General features: G+C 30.4%; 4 protein-coding genes and 1 long non-coding RNA gene across 5 annotated transcripts in view; 1 reads left to right on the top strand and 4 right to left on the bottom strand.

Moving 5' to 3' along the window:
- LOC126869692 (uncharacterized) overlaps positions 1-13,937 on the bottom strand; it is a 68,725-nt gene extending 54,788 nt beyond the window's left edge. The window contains exons 1-2 of the long non-coding RNA XR_007690972.1: positions 13,056-13,937; positions 572-632 (exon numbers count right to left, since the gene is read on the bottom strand). This is a non-coding gene — a long non-coding RNA (uncharacterized LOC126869692). The remainder of the gene's footprint in view (positions 1-571; positions 633-13,055) is intronic.
- LOC126869686 (leishmanolysin-like peptidase) overlaps positions 1-19,487 on the bottom strand; it is a 219,130-nt gene extending 199,643 nt beyond the window's left edge. Inside the window, exons 1-2 of the mRNA XM_050626536.1 lie at positions 19,350-19,487; positions 13,955-14,265 (exon numbers count right to left, since the gene is read on the bottom strand). Of these exons, the coding sequence (XP_050482493.1) occupies positions 13,955-14,134 (180 nt within the window). The 5' untranslated portion in view covers positions 14,135-14,265; positions 19,350-19,487. The remainder of the gene's footprint in view (positions 1-13,954; positions 14,266-19,349) is intronic.
- LOC126869688 (ferrochelatase, mitochondrial) lies at positions 14,913-19,054 on the bottom strand. Its single transcript, XM_050626549.1, has 8 exons — positions 18,920-19,054; positions 18,439-18,631; positions 18,136-18,357; positions 17,905-18,006; positions 16,479-16,644; positions 16,296-16,403; positions 15,409-15,573; positions 14,913-15,327 (listed from the first exon to the last, which is right to left on the bottom strand). Exons 1-8 carry the CDS (start codon positions 18,951-18,953, stop codon positions 15,130-15,132), a joined length of 1,188 nt encoding a protein of 395 aa, XP_050482506.1. The 5' UTR covers positions 18,954-19,054; the 3' UTR covers positions 14,913-15,129.
- LOC126869689 (EEF1A lysine methyltransferase 2) lies at positions 19,186-20,629 on the top strand. Its single transcript, XM_050626550.1, has 4 exons — positions 19,186-19,334; positions 19,409-19,507; positions 19,986-20,401; positions 20,514-20,629. The coding sequence occupies exons 1-4, from the start codon at positions 19,279-19,281 to the stop codon at positions 20,606-20,608; spliced, it is 666 nt and encodes a 221-aa protein (XP_050482507.1). The 5' UTR covers positions 19,186-19,278; the 3' UTR covers positions 20,609-20,629.
- A 2,460-nt stretch (positions 20,630-23,089) lies between these two features.
- LOC126869690 (uncharacterized) lies at positions 23,090-25,850 on the bottom strand. Its single transcript, XM_050626551.1, has 4 exons — positions 25,326-25,850; positions 24,793-24,942; positions 23,338-23,472; positions 23,090-23,205 (listed from the first exon to the last, which is right to left on the bottom strand). The coding sequence occupies exons 1-4, from the start codon at positions 25,468-25,470 to the stop codon at positions 23,129-23,131; spliced, it is 507 nt and encodes a 168-aa protein (XP_050482508.1). The 5' UTR covers positions 25,471-25,850; the 3' UTR covers positions 23,090-23,128.
- Positions 25,851-27,636: the final 1,786 nt, after the last annotated feature.

The following is a 27,636-nucleotide window of genomic DNA, read 5'->3' as shown; positions in this document are numbered from 1 at the left end:
ACCTCGTGTTTCGTATAAATACGCGATTATCATTTTATACGATTTGATCGGAGTTGTTCTAACCATTTTCATTTTTCACGATTGAAATTTATATCCGGAGATAGCGTGCGCGCAATTCATGTTATACCAGTAATTTTATAGTTTGTAATTTCGACTTCTATTAATTTTATGGATTTAGAACGTGTACCTTTAATTTTATGGTGACAGCCGGTATATACTTTGTTTACACGATAATGAATTAATATAACGTGAAGCAAATCACTAGAAAGGGAATAGGAGTTCCTCGAATCGTGATTCGGTGTCTGTGTAATAAATTCATTGCGGGCGTTTATGCTTTTACGGAATATTTGAACGTGTGAAAATGCATATAATGCATATACTGTATAAAAACGTACAAAATATGCAAAATAAACTAATATTATTTATCCTTATATCTATTGGTTGCAATGTATTGATCAAAATATGAATTTACATAAACATCCGCAATCCAGTTATAGATCTCAATCAGTCTACTATATTTTATAAGAACCTAACTTTTAATTGAAAAGCTATAATAAAAATCATTACTTACGATTTCTCCAAAACAAAATTGACAGATAAATGGCCTTTTATGTATACATGATGCTCCTTACCTGAAACAAAAAAGGAGACGATTAGGTAATTAAAGTAACAAATAAAATATCGTTTATTATAAGTATACAACTTTCAAACTGTTAAATAAAATAATCAATTTAATAGAAAAGATATAAAATATTATTTAACTACATAATACTTTTACTATTCTCTAATCGCATGATATGTTAACAATTTTCCCTTACAAACGATCATGATAAAACCAGCTAAAACATTACGTATGTGCATTGGATTATATACTTGTTTTTCCAACATGAATAATTCACGATTTATATCAGGTGTGTACATAGGCATCTTTAAACAATCAATTTGGCAAACATACAACAGCGTTCAATCATAATTAATATACCGTCAGAATTTGTAAACACTAACAATAAATACCAGGTTTTATTGACTTATACGTTTCGCTTATTTATTCAGAAACACTATTTGGAAACCTTTAAATCACGAAATATCTTTACTAAGAAAACCCGTTTACAAACAAGTACTACAAGTTCAAGATACTCGACTCATTACGTAAGAAATAGCTGAGAGTAAATAAACAAATAGTTTAGTTGCTAGTATTCATCGAGACTCTATATCACTAACAAACATCAAATACTTAACATACATCAAATATTTGATTAATATTTGGATTTTGTACAGAGAACAAGATAAAAAGTTGCACGAGTCACATATATGTAACAATTTTCTTATTAGATCATGATATTCACTGAAGAAACGATTTGTTATATCGAATACAATGCAACCAATAGAATAAATAAAGGAATTGGTACGAAGAATAGCAAAATTATATGCAGTTCCCAAGTCATGAAACAAATGACATATTCAAAATCATAGTAGTGAAAGTAAGTCAAAGTTTCACATACTGGAATCTAGTCACGTATTTCTACTTTTCAAATCATAACTCCTTCAACATCACAATTCACTGAATTATAATTTTACCTTCTACCGTGATAACGAGTATGCCATCGAAAATGTCATAACGAGTTTCCTATAATAATAAGTCTCTTCGTCAAAAATAGCACTGAACTGACTTACACTACTATGGCTCTCAATCAACTGTACAAATTTTAAACAGTATCAAAATTGAAATAATAATTGAATGTCGTTGGAATTAATAAATTTAAAATAATCCACGTCGAATGACAATCTATTTCTTGGCCAGGTGGATGGTAGGCACGATTCACTTTCGAAATCGGCTAACTTCAGCCGGCAGCGGAATAATTAATAGTTTAATTTAAGTCCTCGCACCCGAAGGCGCGATTACGCGCAAATATTTGCGAAAAGCAGCCGGATCCGGTTGCAACAACGAGAGGACCGGCGTTCAGTTCTGATTTCGATTTCGATCTGGATCGATCGTACGTTACAGTCGAATTAACGGAAAGCCGCGTCGGGACGCAAGGATTACCATTATTTTCGTCCCGTGCAAATCCAGCAAATCCGTTCTACCGTACAAATATTCGCTTTCCCTGTAACTGCCGAACCATTTGTTCATAAATATTGATACGTTTAAAACCTCCAGCCAAATGAGGCATTTCACGTTTTAATTTCTTCCACTACCTACGCCTATGCCGAATGTACTCCACGATATCGCAGAATCATACTATGCGACATCGGTATCACGACAATTTGCATTTAATTGGTTCGTATCTAGCTTTGCGAATCGATTGACTATTTATACTCCGAATGATTAAAATACAATCAACCGGCGCTACAATTCTGCACAATACATCAGGCCGGTTTAACGCTTTTTCCAATGCATTTTAATGTTTACATTTAACTTATAGATTTCAGATCTGTCGAAAGCTGTCGGGAAGATATTCATCATATTCATGTTACATGTCAGATTTATGTAGTTCGTCGAAAAGTGTAGAATTTTGTCTCTGATTGTTTAGCCTATTATTATTTTAATATTTGGATGATTTGATATTGCAAATGTGTCTCATCCATCTGATGTAATATACAGACATACTTTGAACAGGAAAATGTCAATACACAATATACGTCTGTATTCATATTGGCGAAAATATAAATTTACATAAACGTCTGCAGTCTAATCATTAATAATTTTAAATGTAACAAAATAAAATAAAATCAGGAAAGTATAATGCAGGTATGGAACGAAGCGCACATTACATGTATTCAATCAATAGGGAATCCACTTAGGTTCCATCCTTTCAGTCTTTTTTTTTATAGATCTTCTTTTATAAATCTGTACATTACATTTTTAATTTTCGTTTATCGAGAAAAGCAAACTTCGCGTAATATAGCGTTTAGGCGATGGATTCTGCACAGGAAACCGATAAAAAAGGTTCATATAAACAAATGCACTGTTTGACCTTCTTTTCGAGTTATAATAAGTTTTAAGACAGCGACGAATTACTTCGCGAGAGAATTGGACAAGGCTTTCAGAACAATACTTGGAGAAAAGGAAAGGGTAATACAGTTAATGGTAAAATGTTTCCAGGTTTGTGTTTGGAAGCAAAGACGTCATGTTGGATAGGTCTCGCGAAGTTATACAGATACAGTTTGTTAAAACAAAAAAACTCGTCATAGCTCTGAAACAAGATCAAGCAGGTCATACGTATATATGAATTTTCTTTTTTTTATTGTTTTCATGTGCAGAATCTACCGCCGAAAAGGGTCACCTTGTATATTTTAAATAAAATTAAGCAAATATCACAAAATAGTGCGGCGTCTAAAGTCCAAAGAATCAACGACCTTTAATTTACGAAAAAAACCACGAATGCATAAAAGTCAGCCGACAAAAGTAGATATATATATGTATGTATGTATAGGTATATTCCAATTGTTCAATCGATAGGAAAGTCCGTTCATTCATCCCTCTCGAGCATCTCTACAAGCGTACCGTCGGTTACACCGAGTCTTCCGCCCCATCTACCGAGAAACTTTTAGCAAAGAACGAGACCGACGTAAAGCCGGACCAGATTGGTTTACTTCTATGACCACTTCGCTTCGAATTTCCTTTGATCGTGCAGGATCCACCTCCGAAAATCTTTCGCGCTTCGTCCGTGAGGAAATAAAGTGGCCCTTTTCGATACCTGACAACGAAACTTTGTAACACGCTAAAGCCAGGATACAAATAAAGGTTTCTACAAGTGTTCATCTTGTTGGAAACTTATCGCAATCTAATAATACAATAATCCACATCGGATTTGTAAATATTGATTTTGGCAAGAATTGATTGAGAAGCCTGTAAGAAGAAGAAGAAGAAATAATGAATTCCTGAAGAAGGATGTTTCTTATATAAATTAATAATTCAGTGCATGTAATTGTACTAATTAATAAATCTGTTTCTTTAATCTAATAGCTGCGCGTATCTTCTCTTGTTAGTATAATATTATAGTTTGGATAACATCATTTACATACTGCATTATAATATTAGCACGATAGATATACATAATTGGTATAATGATAAACACCGATGACTCTCCTAGATATTAAACTAATTTCAACGGGGAAGTTATTGACAAAACCTTTATTCAACAACAACGATATTTAATAGGTATTACTATAAATGAGATGTTTGCCACTAATATAAGAGAATGAGTATCATTAATCTTTAAATTAGGTTAATCTCGTATATCTCAATCTAGCTTCAATTTCAATCAAGTAAAAAACTTTAAACATATATTATGAGGAAATCTTTAGCATACATTCAAAACGGGAAATTACGCATATTAATATTTTCTTCAAATTTACGATAGACGATCGAAATAAACAATAGAGTCAATCGAAGATGATTCGAAGGTCAATCTAAATTTATTAAAACTTCCTGCGTTATCTTTTGTAGAATAGTAGTATTAATAATAGCAATAGTAGTATAATATTAATAATAATAGTAGTAGTATGATCTGGCAGCAGAGGACTTGTAACATATGTGGCAATAATAAAACAGTTCTCAGTCTTTCTAATTAAATATAGAATATACGAAATTTGCAGTGAAATTTGATAGTATTTCATTTTAATAAAAATAGTCCTTTTATAAGGGACGTAAAGGCTTTTGAGCATCACTACAGGACCTCTTCAAATATACGAAGAATTTTTAATTAAATTTAAATGTTCCTGTTGCACAAGACAATTTTTTTGTACATATTTATTTATGTAAGACGTAAGATACCATGTAGCCGATTATACAGATCTAAAATTATTAGATTCATCTACATGAAACAAAATGCCTTGTGATGAACTTTCTAAGATAATCGCAGTAGCGCAGCAATAGATTCCACGTTCAAAGGACAAATGTACTAAATATTTAAAACTGCTCACCTTCCTAAAGATGAGATATTACATTCGTCTACGAACGTCGTACTAATTAGCACAGTGGCATTGCTTCGAACCTTCATGGTCCTCTCCTCTGGACTCTATTCAGTCCGCTTCGAGTTTACTATGACTACCATTGTCTGTTCAAACAATCCCTCGTGATTAATTCGGAACGTTTTCAGTGAAAACTATGACAAACCTGTGAACAAGCGGACAAGAATTCCAATGGAAGCACCAGGCGACTCACGACAATCAAAATTCCTAGTGACTATTGATCTGAATCATCATCAATGTGTTTTTCACCAGAGGTAGAGAGATCAGCGATAATTAAAAAAATAATACTTTTTACGTAGTGTCAATTCTTCCGTGACACTTGTCTCATAAAGACACAGTTCACAGCTATGTCCACATTTTCTACTACATTGCCAATTACGTAACACTTTTATGCGGTTAACTGAGAGTTGTTAAGACGCAGAAACGTAAAAAACTTTTATCTCAACCATAGAAACTATCTTTTAACATGTAGAGTTATGCAAAATGTTACACCATATCGTCAGTTTCCTAGAAAAATGGCACAACTAACAATAGGAAAAATATATTTATCTAAAAATTAGTTGGAAATGGAAAATTTACAGCAGGAAATTGTTAATTATACTCATCTATTTAACAATGAATTTCTCAACGAAATTTTTCAACGTCTTTAGATTTCGAAAATCTCTAACAAAATATTGTTTAGGGTGGTATATTATTGTTAAAAAAATATCGAGGCAACTTTATTTTGGACTGTGGCACTGTTCTTATTACGTAGTATCTATAATTTTATGGGATAATTATCCTAAAGAAATGTTCTCGCAGATTAGCTATCTAGTTAAGAGCTAGATTCTAAGTTTTACGTTTATGGCGTAAGACAAACTTAGATTTATATATATATAGTTTATATGTTAATTAAGTAATTACAACGTGAATCATTTTTGTATCGATGATTTTTTAAATATATCATTCTTCTACAGGTCGAAGATATGTAATTTAACTTGTAATATGTAGATATAAAAAAGTACATTGTATCTACTTAAAATTTTGCAATAAAGCTTCAAATATTTTGTGTCACAGTCATATTACCGTAAAAATATAGCAGACCATTTGCATTTTAAGTAATAAATATGATACGAAATATAATATTTCGTGGCACAGAATTTCAAATAAAATTTATCTTGTTCCCAGTATTAATATCTGATATTGCCAATACTTTAACTAAATAAATCTTAATTAAATACCAAATAAATGAAATAAATCTGTCAATCGTAATTTATCGAGTGAAATACACAGTTTATCAGAGTTAACAATTGACAATTGATCATTTCAGCATGGATTATAGAGAAGAGACACGAGAAGAAAAAATATTCTAATTGCACAATTTGTGCTCTCGACAAAGAAGTATGCTTCAATAAAAATATTCTCGATATAAGCCATGGAAAAGTGGAAAATTGCGGTCTATTTTTAGGATCGATGGCATATCCCAAATAGACCGTTCTTTATTAAGGAAAGGAAGGGTTGAAGTTAGCGTACCGGCAGAAAGCCCTGGAAAAGTTTCGAATATGCATGGCTATGCAATTCGTACGATCCCTAGAGGCGCAAAAGTTGAGCGGATAAAAAGCGGGTGTAAAAAGAAAGAAAAGACGAATGACGAGAGAGACAGGAAGAAAAAGACGAAAGAATGTTTCGCGCGCGAAGCAGTCGACCATCCATTTTCATTCGTCTACCAGAAGACCAAACTTTCGGTCCCTACAAAAGGTATACATAATTTTGGCTAATTAATTCGAGCTCACTCAATTCATCTTTCAAAATCTAAAGGTAAATTGAATCAAGTTATTATTATTATCAAGTGTAGATTAAATTGAATCTAGTTATTCTAAGAATTTCGTTCTTACGATACAAGACCTGAATTATGATTTTGTCTCATTGATCGTTTACACTCGCATAATAGACACTTTCATTAGCCGAAATTATAATTTCTGGAAATATATAGGTTTTGGAGAAAATCGGTGTGTTTTAAAAACTGTATTAATAAAAACAAACAATATAAAATAAAATATGTTACTATTATGTACGTCAGTATATTTTAACATAATTTATAATGTCTATATCTATACCCTAAAGAAAATAAAACCAAATGATGAGAATGTAATATCGCTATATCTAGATGTTATTTCCGCAATATAAATACTTCAACAAATGAGCAGTTGAAATACAAATTTCCTTTATACTGTATATTAAATTTCAGAAATGAAATAAGTACTTCATTCAATGTGTCAATTGATTTATGCAACTTATCGCAAAACACTAACAACCGCAAAAGGAGAAAATTTATAACAATCTATAAATATTGGGATTTTTCTATTAAAATAGAAATAAGTGGTCATCCAACAAATTCATACTAATTGTTAAGCGAAGTAATGAATATGCACTTTATTTGAAGTTATTTACAGCAACAAATTCGTTACGACTCTGTTTGCAGAGTTTAAAACTAGATTTATTTCTGCAGGTACACATAGTCATATACGTGGAATTACGTAGCAATACAAGTCTAATCTTAAAACACTGAATTTAATATCTGATATATAATACATACATATGTACGTACATTTCCAGCCAAAATTTGATTTCAGCTAATGTAAGATAATATAATCCACAGGTAGAAAGTAAATCGTTTCGACTAAAAGTTACGATCAATTACGTAAACGATTTTGCTCGACGCGAGAAAATTTCGATTACGCTTTAAATACGAAAATACCATCGCTAATCAGTTTGCATCGCGAAATTTGTAATTTCATTGCTCCCGTGCATGCAATGAGATAATCGATATTATCATAATAAAAGGAAATATTATTTCAGTATATTCTTAGCTTCCAAATGAATGAGAACGAACACAATAATATTGATAATATTATACAACAGGAAAATGAATGATTCCTACGAATGCAAAAGTATGCGTATTAAATAAGTAAAGAGATAGAAATATAACAACCTTCTACTTATCGACAATTTTTTCCCAGTCGTTCAAGGTTCTTCCTTCCTGCATACAAATATTTTCTATAACGTGCAAATATATGTAAATCGATAAACGCAATCACAAAATTGATCAAACCTTCTTTATCTTTTTTTAAATCACAATGTGGCACGATCTCGAGTATGATAATTTGAGAACATAACAGAAAATCGAATGCTACTTTCAATGTGCATTCATGAGTAGTCGAGTACATCCGTCCCATAAACGGTTATCGATGAACGTGCACATTATAGTAGCGCAATAAGAACTGCGCAATCAATCGATTTTCGGTAGTAATTCCGTTTTCATAACAGTCACTCTCGTAATAGCCACAAAAATAACGACACGCTTGAATTAGAAACCTACCTGTTCCCATCTATAGACGAATTATCATTAATTATTAAGCAATAAGATACAGTAATTTTGTTGCCTACATATACATTAACATTCAAAAGTATCTTGATCTGATTCATATTAACATTCAAAAGTATCTTGATCTCTTTAACATATATAATCGTAATTACAACTATTATATATAATTACAGTCGGTAATATACGTAATTCAATCACAAAATTATCACGACTACATATAGGAAAAGCTAATATACAGAAAAAGGATTTGTAATTGCAGAAAATGGCTACATTAAACTAACTATTTTTCAGACATTTATTTTACTGAATACTAAATTCATTTAAATTTTTCTGTATGTATATATATATATCTTTTATATTCATATATGAATTCATATTTCATAAGATCAATTTTAAAGCTAGAAACACACTACAATTAAGTACAAAATTAATATATGTATTCCTTGCCTTAAATTGTATCATACACTACCTAATTATCCCGATTCATTAAATATGTATAAACAGTCAAAATTACGTACTGTATTTAGTTTGTATTTTATAAACGAAGTTAAAATATGTAAAACTGGTATTACTCTTTTTTCTGAATCAAGAAGAACATAAACTACATTTTCTATTTTTATCTTGTAGAATTTTTGCGAATGTAGTACGTACGTAGTTTTATAAACTAATTCTTAAACAAAACTCTCGTGAGAAGCAACGACACGAAATAAACCTATAACTTTCGCGAATTCGAAACTCGAAGATGCATGCTGCATTATTAAAATGACAACAGCGACGCCAGAGAAAATATTTGGCTAGAATCCAATAAAGGATCGCACAATTCCACAGTAACTCTCTCTCTCTCTCTTTCTCTTTCACCGCAAGTCCTTCTAGAACAAACCGACCGGATTAAATTATAAATTACGACAGAGAGCAATAGCAGGAAAAATCAACACGTGACGATGCGGCCGGATATTCCGAGAGGAACTTTTTCGAATTTACGGGTAGACGCTCATAACATCGAAATTCAAGTACACCAATAAACACAGACGCACTATATATTATACGCTGACACATCACGTCCGCCGTAAACTTTTATTCCCATTCAAATTCTCTTTGATACGATTTTTAAAGTTTGCTTTTACGAGCGAACCACTTTTACTTAATGATCGCCTAAAATTGCTAGAAAATCATTTTACTACGCAAATAAGCCGTGTAGTTCGTTCTATGGAAACTAATCAAAATATAAATGCAAAAAACCGTAGATATAATCTTCGCTCTGTGATAAAAAGGTAGCGCATCCCATAAATTAATCGATTTTCGATCTTTAAGAAATTTTATCATATAGTATGTTCTATTACTGTAGGAACTTAAACGGAACAGTCCTATCAAAACATAAACTTTTCTTTTTTTTTTATTTGGTAGAATTTTTACAATCAATTCTCATTGAGAATTATAAGTAAATTATTTTGTCGTGGTACTGTAACTTGGATTATAAGTGTTTATAGTATGTTTGATTCTAATTAAATCTAATGCTTGAATCTAAAGGGTAATGTCTTTTTAGTCTGCGGATCTGATCCGTAGTGTCAAGTAATTGGGTAACTAATGGGTTTTGGTGGTTGTTAACTCTTATATTATATCTGTTACTGACTTTGAATATTTCTTCTTTAACTGTAGGTAAAACAAAGTTTCTTTGATAGGAAAATAATACTTCTCAAAAATTATGAATCGTTAATAATTTACTATAGTGACTGCCACGACTATACCTAATGAATGGAAAGATATTTTTGGGAACTGAAGATAGAAATTAAAGGATTGAATTAAGGGAACGGAGACTGTGACGGATAGATTATACTTCAAAGTTTTTAAGTGATCATAAACTAAACATCAGCGAAGCCAGCCAAGCGAAAACTCGACGAAATAATACTGTTGCTAGATCAAACGGAACAGAGAAATAAACATGATAAAACTGTTTCGTTCAAGCAAATTGAATAACTTTTGCTCAGAAAGGAAACAAACAGGTTAATAAAGCCAGATAAGCTTAAAACTTTATTTATATTTAGAAATTACTTCGACTTTTCGGCGTAATTGCTTTTAAAAGAACAAGATTCTCATCAACCTAAAGTCGTTTTAAATAACTCTAGACATTTGCAACAAGATAAAAGTAACAAAACTATTCTACAACAAATTAAAGTTACGTATAAATGAAGAGTAACTAATTTTTAAGTTATTCTCGTGTAAGAAATAAAAAATGTGACTAAGAACAATTTAATTCAATAGTAAAATGTCCATCTAATCGTAAGTTGCAATGTAATTTATTATCAGAGAATTGTATCTTTCCGTTAATTAAATAAATAAAGTATTTGCATGACTTATCTTTAATTCTCTGATAAAATTATATCTTCTTACAAATTACCAAGTAAAAAGTATCCTAAGTGAATTCTAAGCGAGAGTGTTGAATGTTACACTTATTAGAAAAGATACGCGAACAATATTACATTCTTATAAGATTCTTCACAGAATCATATTTTCTTCTTCAAAAGTAAAAGTTCAGCTACGTCAAGTGACATTGCAACATCTTTTCCTTCTCATAATTAACCGCGTTCTCTCAACTATTGTTTGCTACATTGTTGTACAACCACTCAGTTAATCCATCTGGATTTTTCTCGCGGTGACACAATCTTAATAGACATAAAGTTTCTTAAACATACAGGCACAAATTATAACACGTCAACTTGGTATTAAATTAACAAAATAACTGTAAATATTATAGATTCTTCTGATACGAATATTCGTATACGATAACTGGATTCCCTTACACAATAATTTGCCAATCAATTAAAGATTTACCAAACAATTACATAATAACTTGCCAACCTGCGCAAAAGTTTGTTTAATCTATAAATAGAATTCAATTTTTAAATTGTCTTCTTGTAAGAAAAGAAAAATATAACTTATCAAGTTATTTTCCTGTAATCTTCATATTAATTCACCGTGTGATCATCAATGGCTTAAAACTATTAGGATCTACCGTCCTCAATATTCATAGATATCATCAACTAGGCGTTTTAAACGTTAATTAAAATCAGTGCATAACGGTTCGCATGGTCGAAAACCGGACCAAGCGGAAAATTCCTCATCACAAAATGGCCTCGTCATAAAATTCGTTCAAAGCCCCACATCCATCCAGGTATCGTCCACCCTTTCCACGCAAAGGTATTTCAATAACTGTTCACGATGTCCTAAAAGTATGCTGAAATTAAACCTACTCGTGACGCAAACCCACAAAATTCATACTTTTTGTAACTGCGCTCGTGGAACGCTTAAAACACAAGTGTTCACATTTTTCTAAATTTGGATTAGTTTTTACCTCAACTTAAACAGAACGGTTTTCAGATTTATAATATTTTACCAAGTTTACACTTAACCGTTCAAGTCTGAACAATCTCATCAAACCAGGCCGGATCAGGGTGTAGTGAGTTTATAAAAAAATCAGGTTTAAAATTAACACGCTTCGAGTGTCAGAGCAAGCAAATTGGCAGAAATATGAGGAGATAAGAAAAAAGGACCTCAAATCTGAAGCATGGCCGTACGAAAGGATTTTGAGCGCGCAGTCAATGTATTTTATATGAGCCGCTTATTTCTCAAATCGGTTATCTCTACAAAACAGGAAGTGGGGAAAATTGATGATATTATACATATATGATAATATGATGATACAGATACGATTTTTTTTTTGTTTTTTTTTTTGGAAATGTAGAGTTAACCACATTGGCCTGTGAACAGCTCTATACAAGATATTGAAATTGGTTGAAATTTATTGAGATTTATTGAAATTAATTGAAATTTATTAAAATGTATTGAGATTTATCGAAATTTATTACAATTTATTTCTATTACAATATCTTCAATTTCTCTTTCTCAATTACCAATTTATTGAGATTGTAATTAATATTTGCATTTCTCTTACTTGTAAATGAGACATCATTATTTATAACCAGACTGTGGGTGTTACAGATTTACGAATGCTTAAAAATGCAGAAATGCCGGTAATGCACATACTGTTCAAATTAGATGAATATTACGTAAATACTGAAAGAGAACATTTACAAATGTAATTACTAAATGGTGCAGATGTTAAAAGTCTCAAACAATGAGTTTATTAATAAATGCACACATACATACATATATTCATATTAATCTTGGTTTGTGAAAAAGAATAAAATACTCTTTCAGAAAATACAATTTTAACAACTAACTGTCATCATATTTTTTCATTTTATACATGTAAAATATACGATCTACATGCATACGCGCGTGAGTTTAATATATTTTATTTTTGCATTATATTGTTGCAAATAATTTTGATAGAATATTCTCTTATAAGTCTCAATTACAGACCTTTGTATTTTTGCCATTATTACAGGCGTGTAGCCTCCTAATTATTTTCATCGCATTTACGAAATCATCCTGTAATTCCACTAGCGCCTGCATAGCACAAAACCATAAAACTTTTTTTAATATCCAACATATAAAAGAAAATTCAATTCTACTAACAACAATGTAACATAAGAACGATATAAAATTTTCGTTTAGATATTTTGATATAAAATGAAATCCGTCATTCACAGCAAAACATACTTCTATGGAATCCATATATCAAATAAAAATTGATTGAATATAAAAGAGAATTGATAAATCTCAATCAGAGTTAATGAAAAATAATGTAACCACTTACAAGAGAAGTGGAGTAGCAAAAAGTCGTGCAACTAAACACACAGGGGCGCGTGCCCGTTCCCAAAACACGTGGTTCAGCGGCGCATGAAAACAAGTTCACGGATACCTTTCTCCGCACGATCAAAGTCACATTCCACAGTAGACATATTACGCGTAGCGCGCTATTTATTTCACAGTTACCGTAATACACTTATAAACGTAACAAACTCTACTAAACGAAACCAACTACATAACTTAGTCTTCGAAAAACGCCAACCACGTTTACGAAATTTCACATGCGATATAAATCTGTTATTGCAAACGAGAGATCTCGACAATCGAAACTGACTATCGAAGTCGACTTTCGATGTTGACATTTCATCTTATAAAGCAGACATTTCTAATCCTATTAGAATGACGTACGTTATAATCCTATTAGAGTCATAAATATGGAGAAAATGTCAACACAGCGCGTCTATAATGCATATGTTTAACAACAGGATAGTAGTATCTGAAGATGTAGCGTATAGAGAACAGAGCTCATCGGTTCAGGTTGAAGTGGGGCGCACGCGAAATACAGGTGTGCGAGGAGGACAGCAAGAGCACGTGACACGTGAAACGCACGCTTGGTTGAAATCACGCGATTTTATACCCACAGAGACGAAAAATGGACTCAGAGATTTGACGTAATAAAGAGGAGAAAACCGTCGAACGAAAGAAAGGTAAGAAGAGAAAGAGCGGTGAGGAAAAGCGATAAAAGGGAAGTGGCACTGGCAGAACGAGCATTAGCAGTCCAGTTGGTTAGGTTGGTTGGTGTGCGTCTACCAAGCGAACAGGCAGGCAGACAACAAAGGTGAAAAGAGAGTAAGAGTGTGTAAAAGAGAAAAGAGAAGGGTCGAGGTCCTTTTTGTAACCGCTTACCTCGTGCGCCCGGGGATGCTGGTGACTGCAGTGGCGATGCTCGAACATTCCACACACAAGATCCATACCACACACCACGATGATGACAACGAGGAGCAATACGACGGTGCCGCATTGCATCTTCAACCGCACTCGAGCCGCCATCACAGACGACGCTCGCGCTCGCAAAGCATGACACATACTGAACGCGCCTGCCGACGCCGCGCATTTATATAAGCGTCGCGGCACCCAGCGCCGCGCCACTCGCGTTCGATACCTAGAGCGCGGCAGACGCTCTCTGCTGTCGCCGCGATAACTCCCTCGGGAGTAACCTGCAAAGAAATCGAAGGGTTACTGTCATAAATGCTGTGAAACTACCTTGTATTATACTCCTTTTTAACAGCTTATCGAGTAATCTTTCTCGATGTTTCTATAAGAAATCATTTTTCTTTGTCTAGTAGTTTTGAAAATAATTTTATTATCGTTTTATTAAGTTTTCTAATTTCTAATAACATTTTTTTACAAGAGTCTTGTTAGTCATTTTATCTTTACGTACTGATAATCTATAATAATTTTTGTTTGAGAGAAATTCATTTTGTTTCACATCACAATTTGGCTGATACCCACACAATTATTTAATGGAAGTAAGATGTTTCTGGGAAATATGAGAATATTGTATGAAAATATTCTTTTCCCAAAATTTAAATTTAAAAAATTGAGAGTATTATAATGTCATTTATGCAAAAGCTAAGGTATAAAAGTATTTTTTATAAATATTCGAAAAATAGATTTGTTCCTAAGTTCGAGATATAATTTATGTTACATTGAAGTAATATTTATTCTGTAATAGATGAATATTTAAGAATACCTAGTGCATTTATGATATGACTTATGTTTTTAAAAACATACTAAAGGAGGTAATATGTACAGAGTACTATATAATATGTACTAGAGTTAAGGTAAAAAGAAAGCAAAAATATTTGGAAAGAAATATCAATATTTTATTCAACACATTATGTTACAGAGATAACCTGTATTTTGTACAATTTCTAAATTGTAATTATTAAATATTTAACCTTAATCTCACTTACACTGATATTACTATGAGAAATAGTAACAAATTGTATAAATTATATATTTGGTTTTTACATATACACGATATATGACATGTACGATAAATGAAACATTTTGCCCTTTTAATTTTTGCATATTTCCGCATACCAATTCTTGCTTTTTACACAATTCATACTAACGCAATGGGGGCAACGTGTTAAAAACATGGGACTCACTGGCTTATTCGATTTAAGGTGAGAAGCAACGATATCTGACAAAGCTGCTATAAACGTAGGATGATCATTAGGTGCAGCAGTTCTCCGTATTTTTTCAATGCCAAGCTAAATACAAAAGAAGGTAAAAAATGCTTCTCCGTAGTTAGATTCTCTTTTTTTGAATTAAAAGTGATATGCAACACTTACTTCCTCAGCTAATTCTTTGCAATACTCAATGTCCAATTCATGAAGAGTTTCAATATGTTCGTTAACAAATGCTATTGGAACTATCATGAAATGCTTTTTGCCTTGCTTTACATACGCTCTTATTGCGTCATCGGTAAAAGGCTCCAACCAAGGTATAGGTCCAACCTAAATATACACAGTAATAAATCAGAATATAAATTAGCATAAATTTTAATGTATTTCCTTGTATGGTTTTAACTATTCGATGGAAAGAAAAATGTGGCAAATGTTGTTTATTTTCAAGTGAACTATAACGAGGTGCAATAATCGAGATACAATTTCATTTAAAAAGAAATAGATTTTTCCGTAGAAGAGGATATAGCAACGGTATCTCATTTAGCATATCAAAGAATCCGTGAATTTTAATGAACCAGTAAATGTCAAAAACTTTGTAATTTTACTCCTAGCAGTTTCACTATGCATGATATATTTGGTGTGACAGAATTCATTCTTTTAAAAACAATATGTCAATACGTTGCATATAACATTCCATTTAACAAAACGTGAATAATTTCGAAAACTTGGAAAGTATCACATTCAGAATAAAACAAATATCACCGTGTGTTTTTTATATATATAATTTTCTTATTGAATGCTTTTTAGTAGGATTAAACATAACGAAAATATTAATTTTAATATTAAATATTAACGCCAATTTTCGGTTTCTTGCCTTGTACAATCAAGTGCTAACTATCAATTATTAGTAAATAATTTAACAATGAAGTTACCTTTAAAATCTTATAGAAAAACTGTATTCATAAATTTATCCTTCTCAAATAAGGAAATATTGCTTCAGTATAATTAAAAATAAATAAAATTGATTAATAAAACGAAAACAATGTCTATACCTTCGACTGCCATACCAATTTGTATGGGTTACAATATTGTAATTTTTCCATTACTAAGGCAACTGTACCTGCTACCTCAGATGCATAAGTATCGCCCCTAGATACGGCCTAAAATACAGTGCAAAACGCAATGTTCAAGTAACTGTAATTCACATCAATTTGCTCTTAATACTGAAAAGTAACCTTCATTGGTAGCGAATGAGCCGAAAATAAAATTATGACATCGTCCCTTATATCCTTAGGGAACTGAGCTAATTCCTCTTTAATTCTTTCTGTAATTGTCTCTATGAACAATGGATGCGTTGCCCATCGATCTATTACGCTCCACTTCATGTTAGAAGGTAATTTTCTGTAAATTATGAATTTCTGAGTACTGTCTAATACATTTTTACACTGTATCGAGATATTAATTTATCTTATCATTATGTTTCGATAAATATACTTCAGAAGGATTAGTTATGAATATAAAGCAAAATGCGCACTAAAATGGCAGCACATTTTATATTCTAATAAATTTTTCGTTTTAAGGTCTAAAGTTAATTCTTTGTGCTTTTATGTTTTCATTAATTAAAATATTTATTATGTATATAAATGCATATTACAGAATATACAATCTTTTATATATCACGAAAAAAAAATGAAATGACGTGAAACGATTAGATATTATGATCAATCTCTGTGATTAAATATACTTATTAGATTTTATTTATAAATATGTGTGTATATATATATATGTAAATTTATTAGCACATTTTTTGCAAGTTATTTGTTTTTTTATTAGAAATATAGATAGCTTAGAATGCTTACAGTATGTGCACGCTATAATAATTTTATACGACATCTTTATCAAATAAAAGTCGAATAAAGGATCTTTATAAAAGTCGAATTATCTATGTTTAGTAATGAATCATATAAACACGAATAACATAAATAATATACATGTTTAAAGGTTTGCTTCATCTTTAAAAAATTATATACAATAATTTTCGACATGCTAAGAAAAGATTTTGCATAAAAAAATATTCGTTGCATGCTTGATTACACATCTATGTATATCGTATTGTCCAATCTCTACTTATAAGTAAGTTAAGTTTTCTCTACTCTCGACGAAAGTTTCGTGTCGTAAATACGGAGATTTAAAAGACTAGTCAATTGTTTATCGGGCAGTCAAAGAGATTAATTATACCTTTCATACTAGCTAAAGAAAATATTTAAAAAAATCAACTATAGCATGACTTAAGCAAATTAAATATGACACGGAAAAATATATGCGTGTGACATCTGAAGAAAATGAAAATGTATGAGCTGCCTGAATATTTTTTTTTTCTTTATAAAATATTAGTGAAAAAAGATGATTAATCATATTAAACTAAGTATTATGTAATTTCAAATTCAAAACAATTTGTAAAATAATAAATAATTACAATTTTTATATCATACCATGTATGATTATATTTATAAAATACATATCTTAAAACATGCTGGCACTTTAGTGCAGTGGTAATAGATTTTAACATCTTCACATCTACTTTAAAATGTATATAATACACTAACAACTTTTAATTCTTTTATTGTAACAATATTGCAAAAAGAAATCATAAGTAACTACCTGTTCAAATAATATTTATATATTTCAATAAAACTCGATCCACTTGTGGCACAAGAATATTGAGGATATTGAGAAAAGACAACTGTATGTTCAACTCCATCTCTAAAATGAAAATGTATATATATATTGCTTAAAAGAAAATTATTTGTTACATTTTATCAACTTTATTCAGTATTTATCTTCAGTTGATGATATATTCTATCTTTCTATATCTATATTTAGCATTCTTACTCTTCTATCTTTTGCAATGTATCTTCAGTAAGGGGATTAGCATAACGAAATGCAATATAATGTTTATGAGGTGCAGTTTCTGGTGAAATATTATCCAATTTCTCACACAAAAGTTTACCCTGTGTGTTTGTCCATTCTAAAATGGGAGATTTGCCACCAATTTGTGAATATTTTGCCTGTACCTTGGGAGTACGGTATATTGCCATCCAAGGACCTATTTGGCTGTAATACATATTGTTACATGGAATCTTAACTTAACATTGATTTGGTTGCTATAAATTATCAAAATTCATCAAACTAAACCTTTGGAATGGCAGTTGAATCATATCACGATCAGTCATTATACGTAATAAGTACTCATGCACCTCATCGACCCTACTGGGACCACCCATATTTAACATTAAGATACCAGTTTTTGGTTTAACATTATTTTGTTTTAAATTTGTTGTAGAAAAGTGACGCCAAGGCAAAATGGAAGATTTTGCACATTGTTTCCCTGAATACCGACATAAGAATATATTTAAAAAAGTAAATACTAAAGCAAAAATTAACAGTACAAAAATTATATATAAGAACATACTCTGGTTTTAACATCAAAATATTTAATACATGAAATAATACTAGACTTAATTTTCATATTCTTATTTTATTACAATATATAATTTGTATATTTTTACTATCTAATGGTTTGCATACGTATGTGTAAACTACTTTAACTACATAATAAAAAATCTAAAATACCTATATACAAATATAAAATGTATATAATATATATTTTACTTACCAATTTGAAGTACGTTCATTAATTTACTAACCATCTTTAACAAATTAACACTTTCGAAAAGACAATTTTATCTGTCAAATACTTGCAAATATTGTGATTCTTGCACAATCACGCTTATGTGGTATGTCTTATTCACTGTATCATTAAAATATAGGTTAGGCTTAGGAGTGAGGTTATGTTCGCCTAGTAGAATTCCGCATAACGTAAGTAATTATATGTTCACGTCAAATTAAATTTTAGACACGCGTTTTTGTTATAAATCACTGATTTAATGAAAATACAAAAGATAACTAGGATTAATACATTTAATACATAATATTACGATTTAATCATAATCTTCGTACAGTCAAAATAAAATCATGACAGATAAAAACATTGAAGAACTCGGACCATCGGATTTAGGCACACGTGATTAGTAAGTAATACATACCGTATTCGTAAATGTGAAACACTCGATAAGCATTACTTTATGTCACAATTATGTTTCAGTTGGGAGAGGATTTATTCAGAAGAACTTGATAATTTTAAAGAACACGGAGATGTAGGTGAAATATGGTTTGGTAGAAATAATACACTAAAAGTCATACGGTAAGTTATTCGAACAAGACACGAAAATTTCATGTAACAACGCGGAAAGTACATGTATACAAGTACACGCATATAATAGAAGCACTTTTCACGTAAACAGTACAGTATTTTACTCATGAGACTAGTGCTGCTATCTTTCGTAAGTTATAGCTACTAAAATATGTATCATGAGAAGATAAAATCTTTAAATCTCTTATTCAAATTCAAATAAGATAATTTCTACTTGTTTTTATACGATTGAGCTTATAATTAGAATAATTATGATGATAATTATATATATGTATAATAATTATATAATAGTAGCAGCTCCTATAATTTTATTCATATCTACATATTATTGCTTATTATATGATCGGAGCTCTGGTATAATCATTTAGAATTAAATATTTTAGATATTATCTTATTTTTATATATCTTCTTTTTATATTATATATATTTTTAAATGTATTCCTTATTAATATTCTGTCTAATATTTCAGTTGGATTAATATGCAATTAAAACTTAACAAAGATGACAAAATAGTCGATATAGGATGTGGAAACGGAATGACATTAGTGGAACTTACAAAACAAGGTTTTGAAAAATTGCTAGGTGTAGATTATTCGGAGAAGGCAGTGGACTTAGCTCGTGAAGTACTGAAGGAAAATAATATGTCACACGTCGAATTAAAAGTTTGCGATATACTCGATTCAGAAAATTTTAATTTACCGATTGACTTTAAATTAGTACATGATAAAGGAACTTACGATGCCATCAGCTTACATCCAGAAGATCCTTCGTCAAAACGGCAAAAGTATATAGAAAATATATACAAAATTCTGTTACCTTCTGGTTACTTAGTTTTAACTTCATGTAATTGGACTAAAGAAGAAATAGAGAAACATTTTCAAAATTGTAAGTTATATTACTATTTGAAGCAACAATTACATTCGTTAATAACGAATTAATCTTTATGATAACATATATGACAATATTAATAACATTAATATAATTTACAATATTTTAGATTTTGACATCTTACATGTGCTTCCTGCTGACACATTTGTATTTGGTGGACAAACTGGAAACATTGTAACACAATTAGTTCTCCAAAAGAAATAATAAAAAGGTCGATTAACAAAATATATGAAGTATTCCATTTATTTACTTTTTATAATTGACTCGTATAATCTACAATTAATATGTTATTAAGAAGTACGGTGATACATATGTTCAGAATACAGACAAAATTTATTAGTGCATAATATATTCGTGCTAATAACATATTAAAATAGTGGAGACGAATAGTACAGTTCGTTATTATGCTATTATCAATTTACAAACGTTATAAAATGCTATGCATCATAATCGAAATAAATATTACTGTCCATTTGTGTTCTGATAAATTCGCATTAACGTAAATTATTAGTATACATATTATTTAGTTGTATAGTTATTACATAGTTTGTTTCATACAGTCATTGGTACTTGAGGCATTATTGGCATGTTAAAACTTTATATTATATGTATTTACGTACGTCTAACTGCTACATTGGGATTATCGATTTAAAATTTGCTAGCTGTAACTACGAATAAATCGTGAACGAAAAGGCATTGTTTTTTTACTTATATAGATACTAAATTTAACGATCTGTAATAGTACTTACTATATTCTATTTAATAAAATTGTGTGATAGTAATATCTTAAGTTACGACAACTTTTTTTATAATATATAGAATGAAGTTGTTATATCATATAAAATTTCATTAGGCACGTTAAATTTTAATAACTGAACTTTTTACAGAATTGAAATTTTAAAGAAATGTTCTTCAAAAATGAAAATTAGTAAACATAAAGTGTCCTAGTGCGGGTGATATAATCAGCTAGGAACGAAGATGAAGAAAAAACAAATTTTTTAACTTGAGACACTGTTTTCGTGAAAATTAAATTCGAAAATTCGTCGAATAGATATAGCTAATTACCGACCCCACAAGTAATATGATTTTACTTAACTTTTTTACTTTACTTTCTTTGTTTAAAGTCACATATTTGAGAAAATTGGATTTGTAATAGAAGTGATCAATAGTCACACTGAGTGCACGTATATATACTTCATGAATTTTGAAACTCAATTTTCTCGACTACACGTGAAATAAAAAAGCATTATTCTCTTCTCCGTCTTTCGCATATACGATATAATATCTTCCTACTTGATCATATAATCTGTCTTGAGACATCTTGTATATTTATAGTTAGAATTACGTAGCGCTACTGAATCTTTGATACAAAAGGAGTAGATCATAATTTCGCAAATGATATTTGAATGAAATTATATTTTATCATATAACACGATATTATATATATATAATATAAAAAGTCAAATTTTTGTATTCTCTAAACTAGTGTAGATCAACTTAGATTAGTCTAGAAATGAATTGACAAACTTGACACGAAACGAACAAATTCTATTATTACTTTCGATAATTTTTAAAAGAAGAACTGACTTCGCAGTTTAATTAATATAATCAGTATCATAAGCACATTATAAAATATTCAAACGAAGTTAAACATAACTATGGTACATATATGTTAATGTTCTATACTCTAAGAAAATTATAAACTTTACATGTACATGCAACTAAATACAACTAGACAACAAATTGCAGAACAAAGTGTTTCGATCATGAATTAAAACTCTTTACTTATATCTAAGTCGTTGATTCTAATATGTCCCGTGAATTACCTAATATTCTGCACTAATATAATTTTTATTGCAAAGTTCCAAGTATTAATAATACGTATAAATATTTAAAAGATAAGAATCAATAATCATAGACATACAATACAGAGATTGAAATTACGATAAAATGTAGGTAAAACATTTTACAAAACCCTACTACAAAGTTTTACGAAAAAATTGCTCTTAAGTGAAGGATTCATTACATATTCATACTTAAATAACGATATGTTATTGAAATATTTTAATTATCTTTAAGTATCTTAATATACCGTATAATAGACGTTTGCACTATGGAATAAAATTTAATTCTTAATAGTACAAAACAAATCTATGAGAGATTGTCAACATTAAATATGAAATACGTATATTTTAAAAAATTAACTATTTTGAATTATGATTATACATATGTTACTAAATTGCATTACTATTAATTAGAAAATGTAGTGACAACTGAAACATACCATAATCATAACGAAGGTTATAGGACAATTAATAATTAGAATATATTATGTTTTGTACCTATTGATATTGCACATATTTTTTTCATAAAATGAATTATCCAAAAATACAATAAAATATTTTAAATATACGTAAGTAGTATTTATTTTAAATACGTGAAAGATATATTTTTAAACACAATTACTTGCAATGAAAATATAATATATTTTTTAAAGTTATGTCGCGTATAAGTAATTTATTACTTTCCAAGTACAGTTATTAAACCCAATAGTAGTTATGAAACACATTTAAAATTTGTACTATAATTGTGGTAAACTTAAGACTATTTTCCAACTCTACACAATATGGTATTTTTGGTTGATTCATAGTTTAGAGTTTCAGCAATGTTTTAGCAGGTTTAAAATTTTGAAGAATTTATAAGGTTCGTCTTGCAATATTCAAATTAACAGAAGTTTTGTTTCATAATACTCAATGTAAGTAACAGAAGTGTTGTGTGAAATATAAGGACGGATGAGCTACCTGTGAAAAAAATTCATTGCAGTTAGAAACTTTTTCAAGTTACATGTGATTCGTAATTTTGCGATTACAGAAATTTTTGCTTAAGAGATGACTCGATTAACAGGTTAAGAAACCAAGAACGTGATGACATACCATTGCAAAATAATACACCCTCTTCGTTATATCCTTCTTGGCAATAGCAACGTTTTCCGGACATGGTATTGTTCCGTTGTACGCAATGTGCACCCTCAATGCATTCAGAATCATCATTACATGAAGTATGTAACGCTACAATAGAAATATACATTGATCAGGTGTGTTATTAATTAGATATAGAAGTGAATTAAATTTTTACATTTACATTTATTTCGTTAGATAACTGTAAGAGCATTTAAAGTATTATATTTGTAATTATATTGTATAAATAGATTTAAGTTAATAATAAATAGGTATCTCACTGGAATATGGATACTGACTAATTCAAATTCAAGTGAAATAATTTTCAAATCAAATAATATATTTTATATCTCACTGGAATATGGATACTGACTAATTCAAATTCAAGTGAAATAATTATCAAATATTCTCTTTTAAGAAAGAGATTATAGAACTTGTAATAAGCGTTTGGATAAAAAATGTTGGCTATGAATACTTAAAATATATGTATATTACATTATATGCGAAATCTTACGCGTGATGACAATTTCATTTCAAAGTTTGGCAGATTTAATTTAGAATTTCTATAGTATTCGTACACTGCATATCTTAATGGAGTATTATCATTTTGTTAAAATCTTTTGCTCTTGCTACAATCAATATCTATATATTTATATCTGTTTTTAGAGCAGAACCAAATGTTCTTAATCGTCGTAAAAGATGCATTTTAAATTCATACGGACGCTTAACTTTCAACCATTTTATTTACGATAATCCTGTAATCAATGTAACAAAATTTTCAAATTACTTCTTTTCTGATATCTACTAAATTATGCATCTACAATAATAATTACTAATATAAATCTAAAAATTCTCATTCTAAATATTTAATTTAAATCCTAATACGAAGTAATTCACTACAAATTTAATTTCTTTGCAATTCGAAAATGTAATACATAATACCTTTACTAGCAATATTCAACTAATTTTCGAATTACGTGATATATCGACTTTTATGTTTGCATCATGAAATAGCAAGAGTATATTAGAAAACTAGTAAATTGGTGTTGGGGTATAGCAAGCTACAATGATATTCGTAAAGCTTTTCAATTTGCATAGATAACCTCGGTGCTGGTACCAACACCATCATATGTTCGCATATTGCAAGAGAGCACGTGAGTATATGCAAATGACAGTAGTACCTTGTGTACGAAGAAATTCAATATGTATCTTTCTTTTTTAATTGAATCCAAGATTTATTTAAAATAAATATAACATAATCTCCTATGCGCGATCTTAAATTCTCAAGTGTATAATTATATAAATTAAATAAGATTTATAATAACCATCACATATGTATATAACAATTAAACAATAATAATTATAAACTCCGTGGATCGTTACAAATAAAAAAGTTCAAGTTTCTAAAAATGTTTAGGAACAATAAATTACCTTTGAATTTATTGGTACACGCGCCATTAAGAGGAGCGGAATAGTCTCCACAAAGACAACGTGTTCTTCCGTCACGATGATCCGACATACATGTTGTATTTTGGATTCCAGCGCAATCAGACTCCAATTTACATTCTCGAGCTTTCCCGACTGAAATTACAACCAATCCTTATGCGTGAAAGCGTTTTCTAACTTTCTAAATTTTGCTATTTTATTTATATTTGTCTAGAAATTATAGATCTGTCCAAGAATGATAACATTCTTTTTTATAGTTTCTATTTGTTTAATACAAATAATATGAAATACGGCGGTATATACATTCTTTTGGATAACAGTGCTGTAAAGTAATACTTTATAATCATACGAAAGTGCATTGCTACAATTAGCAAGCGGCATCATCAAGACCAATAAGTCACAAGAATTTGAATATCTGAAAAGCTTTCCTTTCAAATGTCTGACAAAAATCGCACATTTTAATATAATTGAGAGAATTGACAGATTGTTCCTTAAGTTGATAAGTCTCTTTGATTAACCTGGTGTAGGCGGTGGTGGAGAATTTTGGTTCTGCGTTGGGCTGGGTTTGCCGAATGTCGTAAGAGCCCAAGTAGACGATGGTGATACGAAAAACACCAATAGAAGAAACGTCGCAAGTAATTGAAGATTTTTCGTCTTCTTCATTTTCGCCGGGTTTACTTGTTGCAGCTTCGATATATGTACTTAAAACCCGCCAAAATGTCTATTCAACACTCAGCTTGTTCACTAGTCACTAACTTTCGAAGTTACAAAGTTTCGATTGCAAGACAGAAATCACTCGCTGCTGTTCACCAAGATATCAACCCTGACCGTCTTTTGTTGCAACGAAGTTAACGTCCGCACAAACTTTGCAAATTGCTTCGATGTACACTGATATCTAAATGACTATCGTAGTATCATTACAAGTAATAACGTTTAAATTTGCAAGAGAAGGTGGAAGAAAAATTTGCTCGTTGTTGCTTTCAGGTTGATTTTTATTTGAACGGAATACGATTACGTTCTATTCGAGAACTGCGTGTTACAAGGACGTTGGAAGGCCTTTTAAGCCTTTGAAGCATCCCCACCCTGTACCCCATGTGCTGCCACCACCGAAGTAGAAAGTACTCTACACCAAAACGTGGTTGGCCTACCACATCGTTGAAGAATCGGAGTATGCTTTCGCTCCCTTAAGTTTCGATCGTGGCAGGAGTTGTGGCCAGGAGAAATAGAACGGTTCCGTGCTAGAACAAAGCATCTCAACTTTAACTTCGTCACGATATATTGTACTTTCACGCTTTCGCCAAACATCTGTTTATTACGTTGAATAGATAGATTTTAGAAACTGCATATTTTCTGAATATTTTCCTACGTATTTTGGGCTGTTTATTTTGGATTAGAATAATATTTAACTATTTAAAAAATTATCGATGGATTTTTGAAACTGCATATTTGCTACATATTTCGGGTTGTTAAAGTTGCAATAATATGTAATAGATATATGTAAAAAAAAAAATTACAGAGAATATCGTCATATAATCGAAACGTTATATAATTAATTCTAGATACATTAAATAGATTTTACATCGTTATATGCAATGATATTTTATAAATATTTTCGCTACGTGTTTCGAGCTATTGAAAGTTAGAATGCTAGTTAATAAGTATGTAGTTAAAAATTGCAACAAATATTGTCATGTGATTAAAATGTCAAATATTTTGTTCTAATTATTATTCATTATGTGGAACATCGTTATATGTATATGCGGTTTGTAATGGTTTATGGTATTAATATAGTATTATCATAATCACTTGTGTTTAAAGCGATTACCGAAGAGTCTAGTATTGTCATATTTTAGCGGGATATCAGAATTTCAATTTTGTTTGTACCATGTTTTTTCATCCATGAACTGTTAAATTTTCCAGGAATTTTATTACAGTTTCTGCAAACGTCTATTTGTATGAGTAGGTTTAACAAAGGATAATAAAAATTTTCGTCGAACTCAACACGGTGGTGTTACCGTTTGAAAACTGCACATTTTAAGACTCGTGAGATATACTACATGAGCTCAAATTTACAGCTAGACAGGGTCTGAAGAAAGCAGAATAAAAGTAGTATACAAAATCGTTCTGTAAAATCACATAACGATTGTTAACGTTTCTTTCAGAGAATACAATTAATAATTACAATAATCCAACTTTTGACAGTTTTATCGACGTTTGACAAGTTTTCTTAGACGTAGCAAAGGTTAATTTGATAGGGTCGTATATGATAAATGTGAAAAAAATCACAAAGTTTATCACTGTTTCGAAGGAAGTAGTACACGAAAAGTCGTGTTTCGTTTTACACAGTCACGAAACCTTAACGGTCATACAACTCCCCTATCCATTAGAAAATCAAACCTCATTTAAAGCTTAGTATCTCATTTAAAAATGTTAATTTCATTCCAACTGATTTTCTGGATAAAAACTTCACTTTTGAAGGTATATATAGTTCAACGATATTCAAATAATTCTAAAAGATTGCCATATATTTCAAGATTTATTTTAAACAAATGTTTATGAATTTTAGCTATAATTTTAAGGATGAAAATGTCAAATTACCGTAATCGATGAAATGAAATGTGGAACGCCCATTTAACTGATCCAGGATCACTTCGCGGCGAATCGGTTATTATCCTGGAAATAGGTGTTCTGGGAAATATCAGCTGCCTACATATTCTTGCAGTGGCTCGCGTTAATATCTGTGTATACATTATGAATACACTGTTGTTACATACATTGTCGTACATAACAGTATTAACGAATTGGTTGATTTTTACTGTATTAACATTG

The sequence above is a fragment of the Bombus huntii genome, chromosome 9 (assembly GCF_024542735.1).
Source record: "Bombus huntii isolate Logan2020A chromosome 9, iyBomHunt1.1, whole genome shotgun sequence".
Lineage (NCBI taxonomy): Eukaryota > Metazoa > Arthropoda > Insecta > Hymenoptera > Apidae > Bombus > Bombus huntii.
This window is presented reverse-complemented; position numbering and strand designations above follow the sequence as displayed.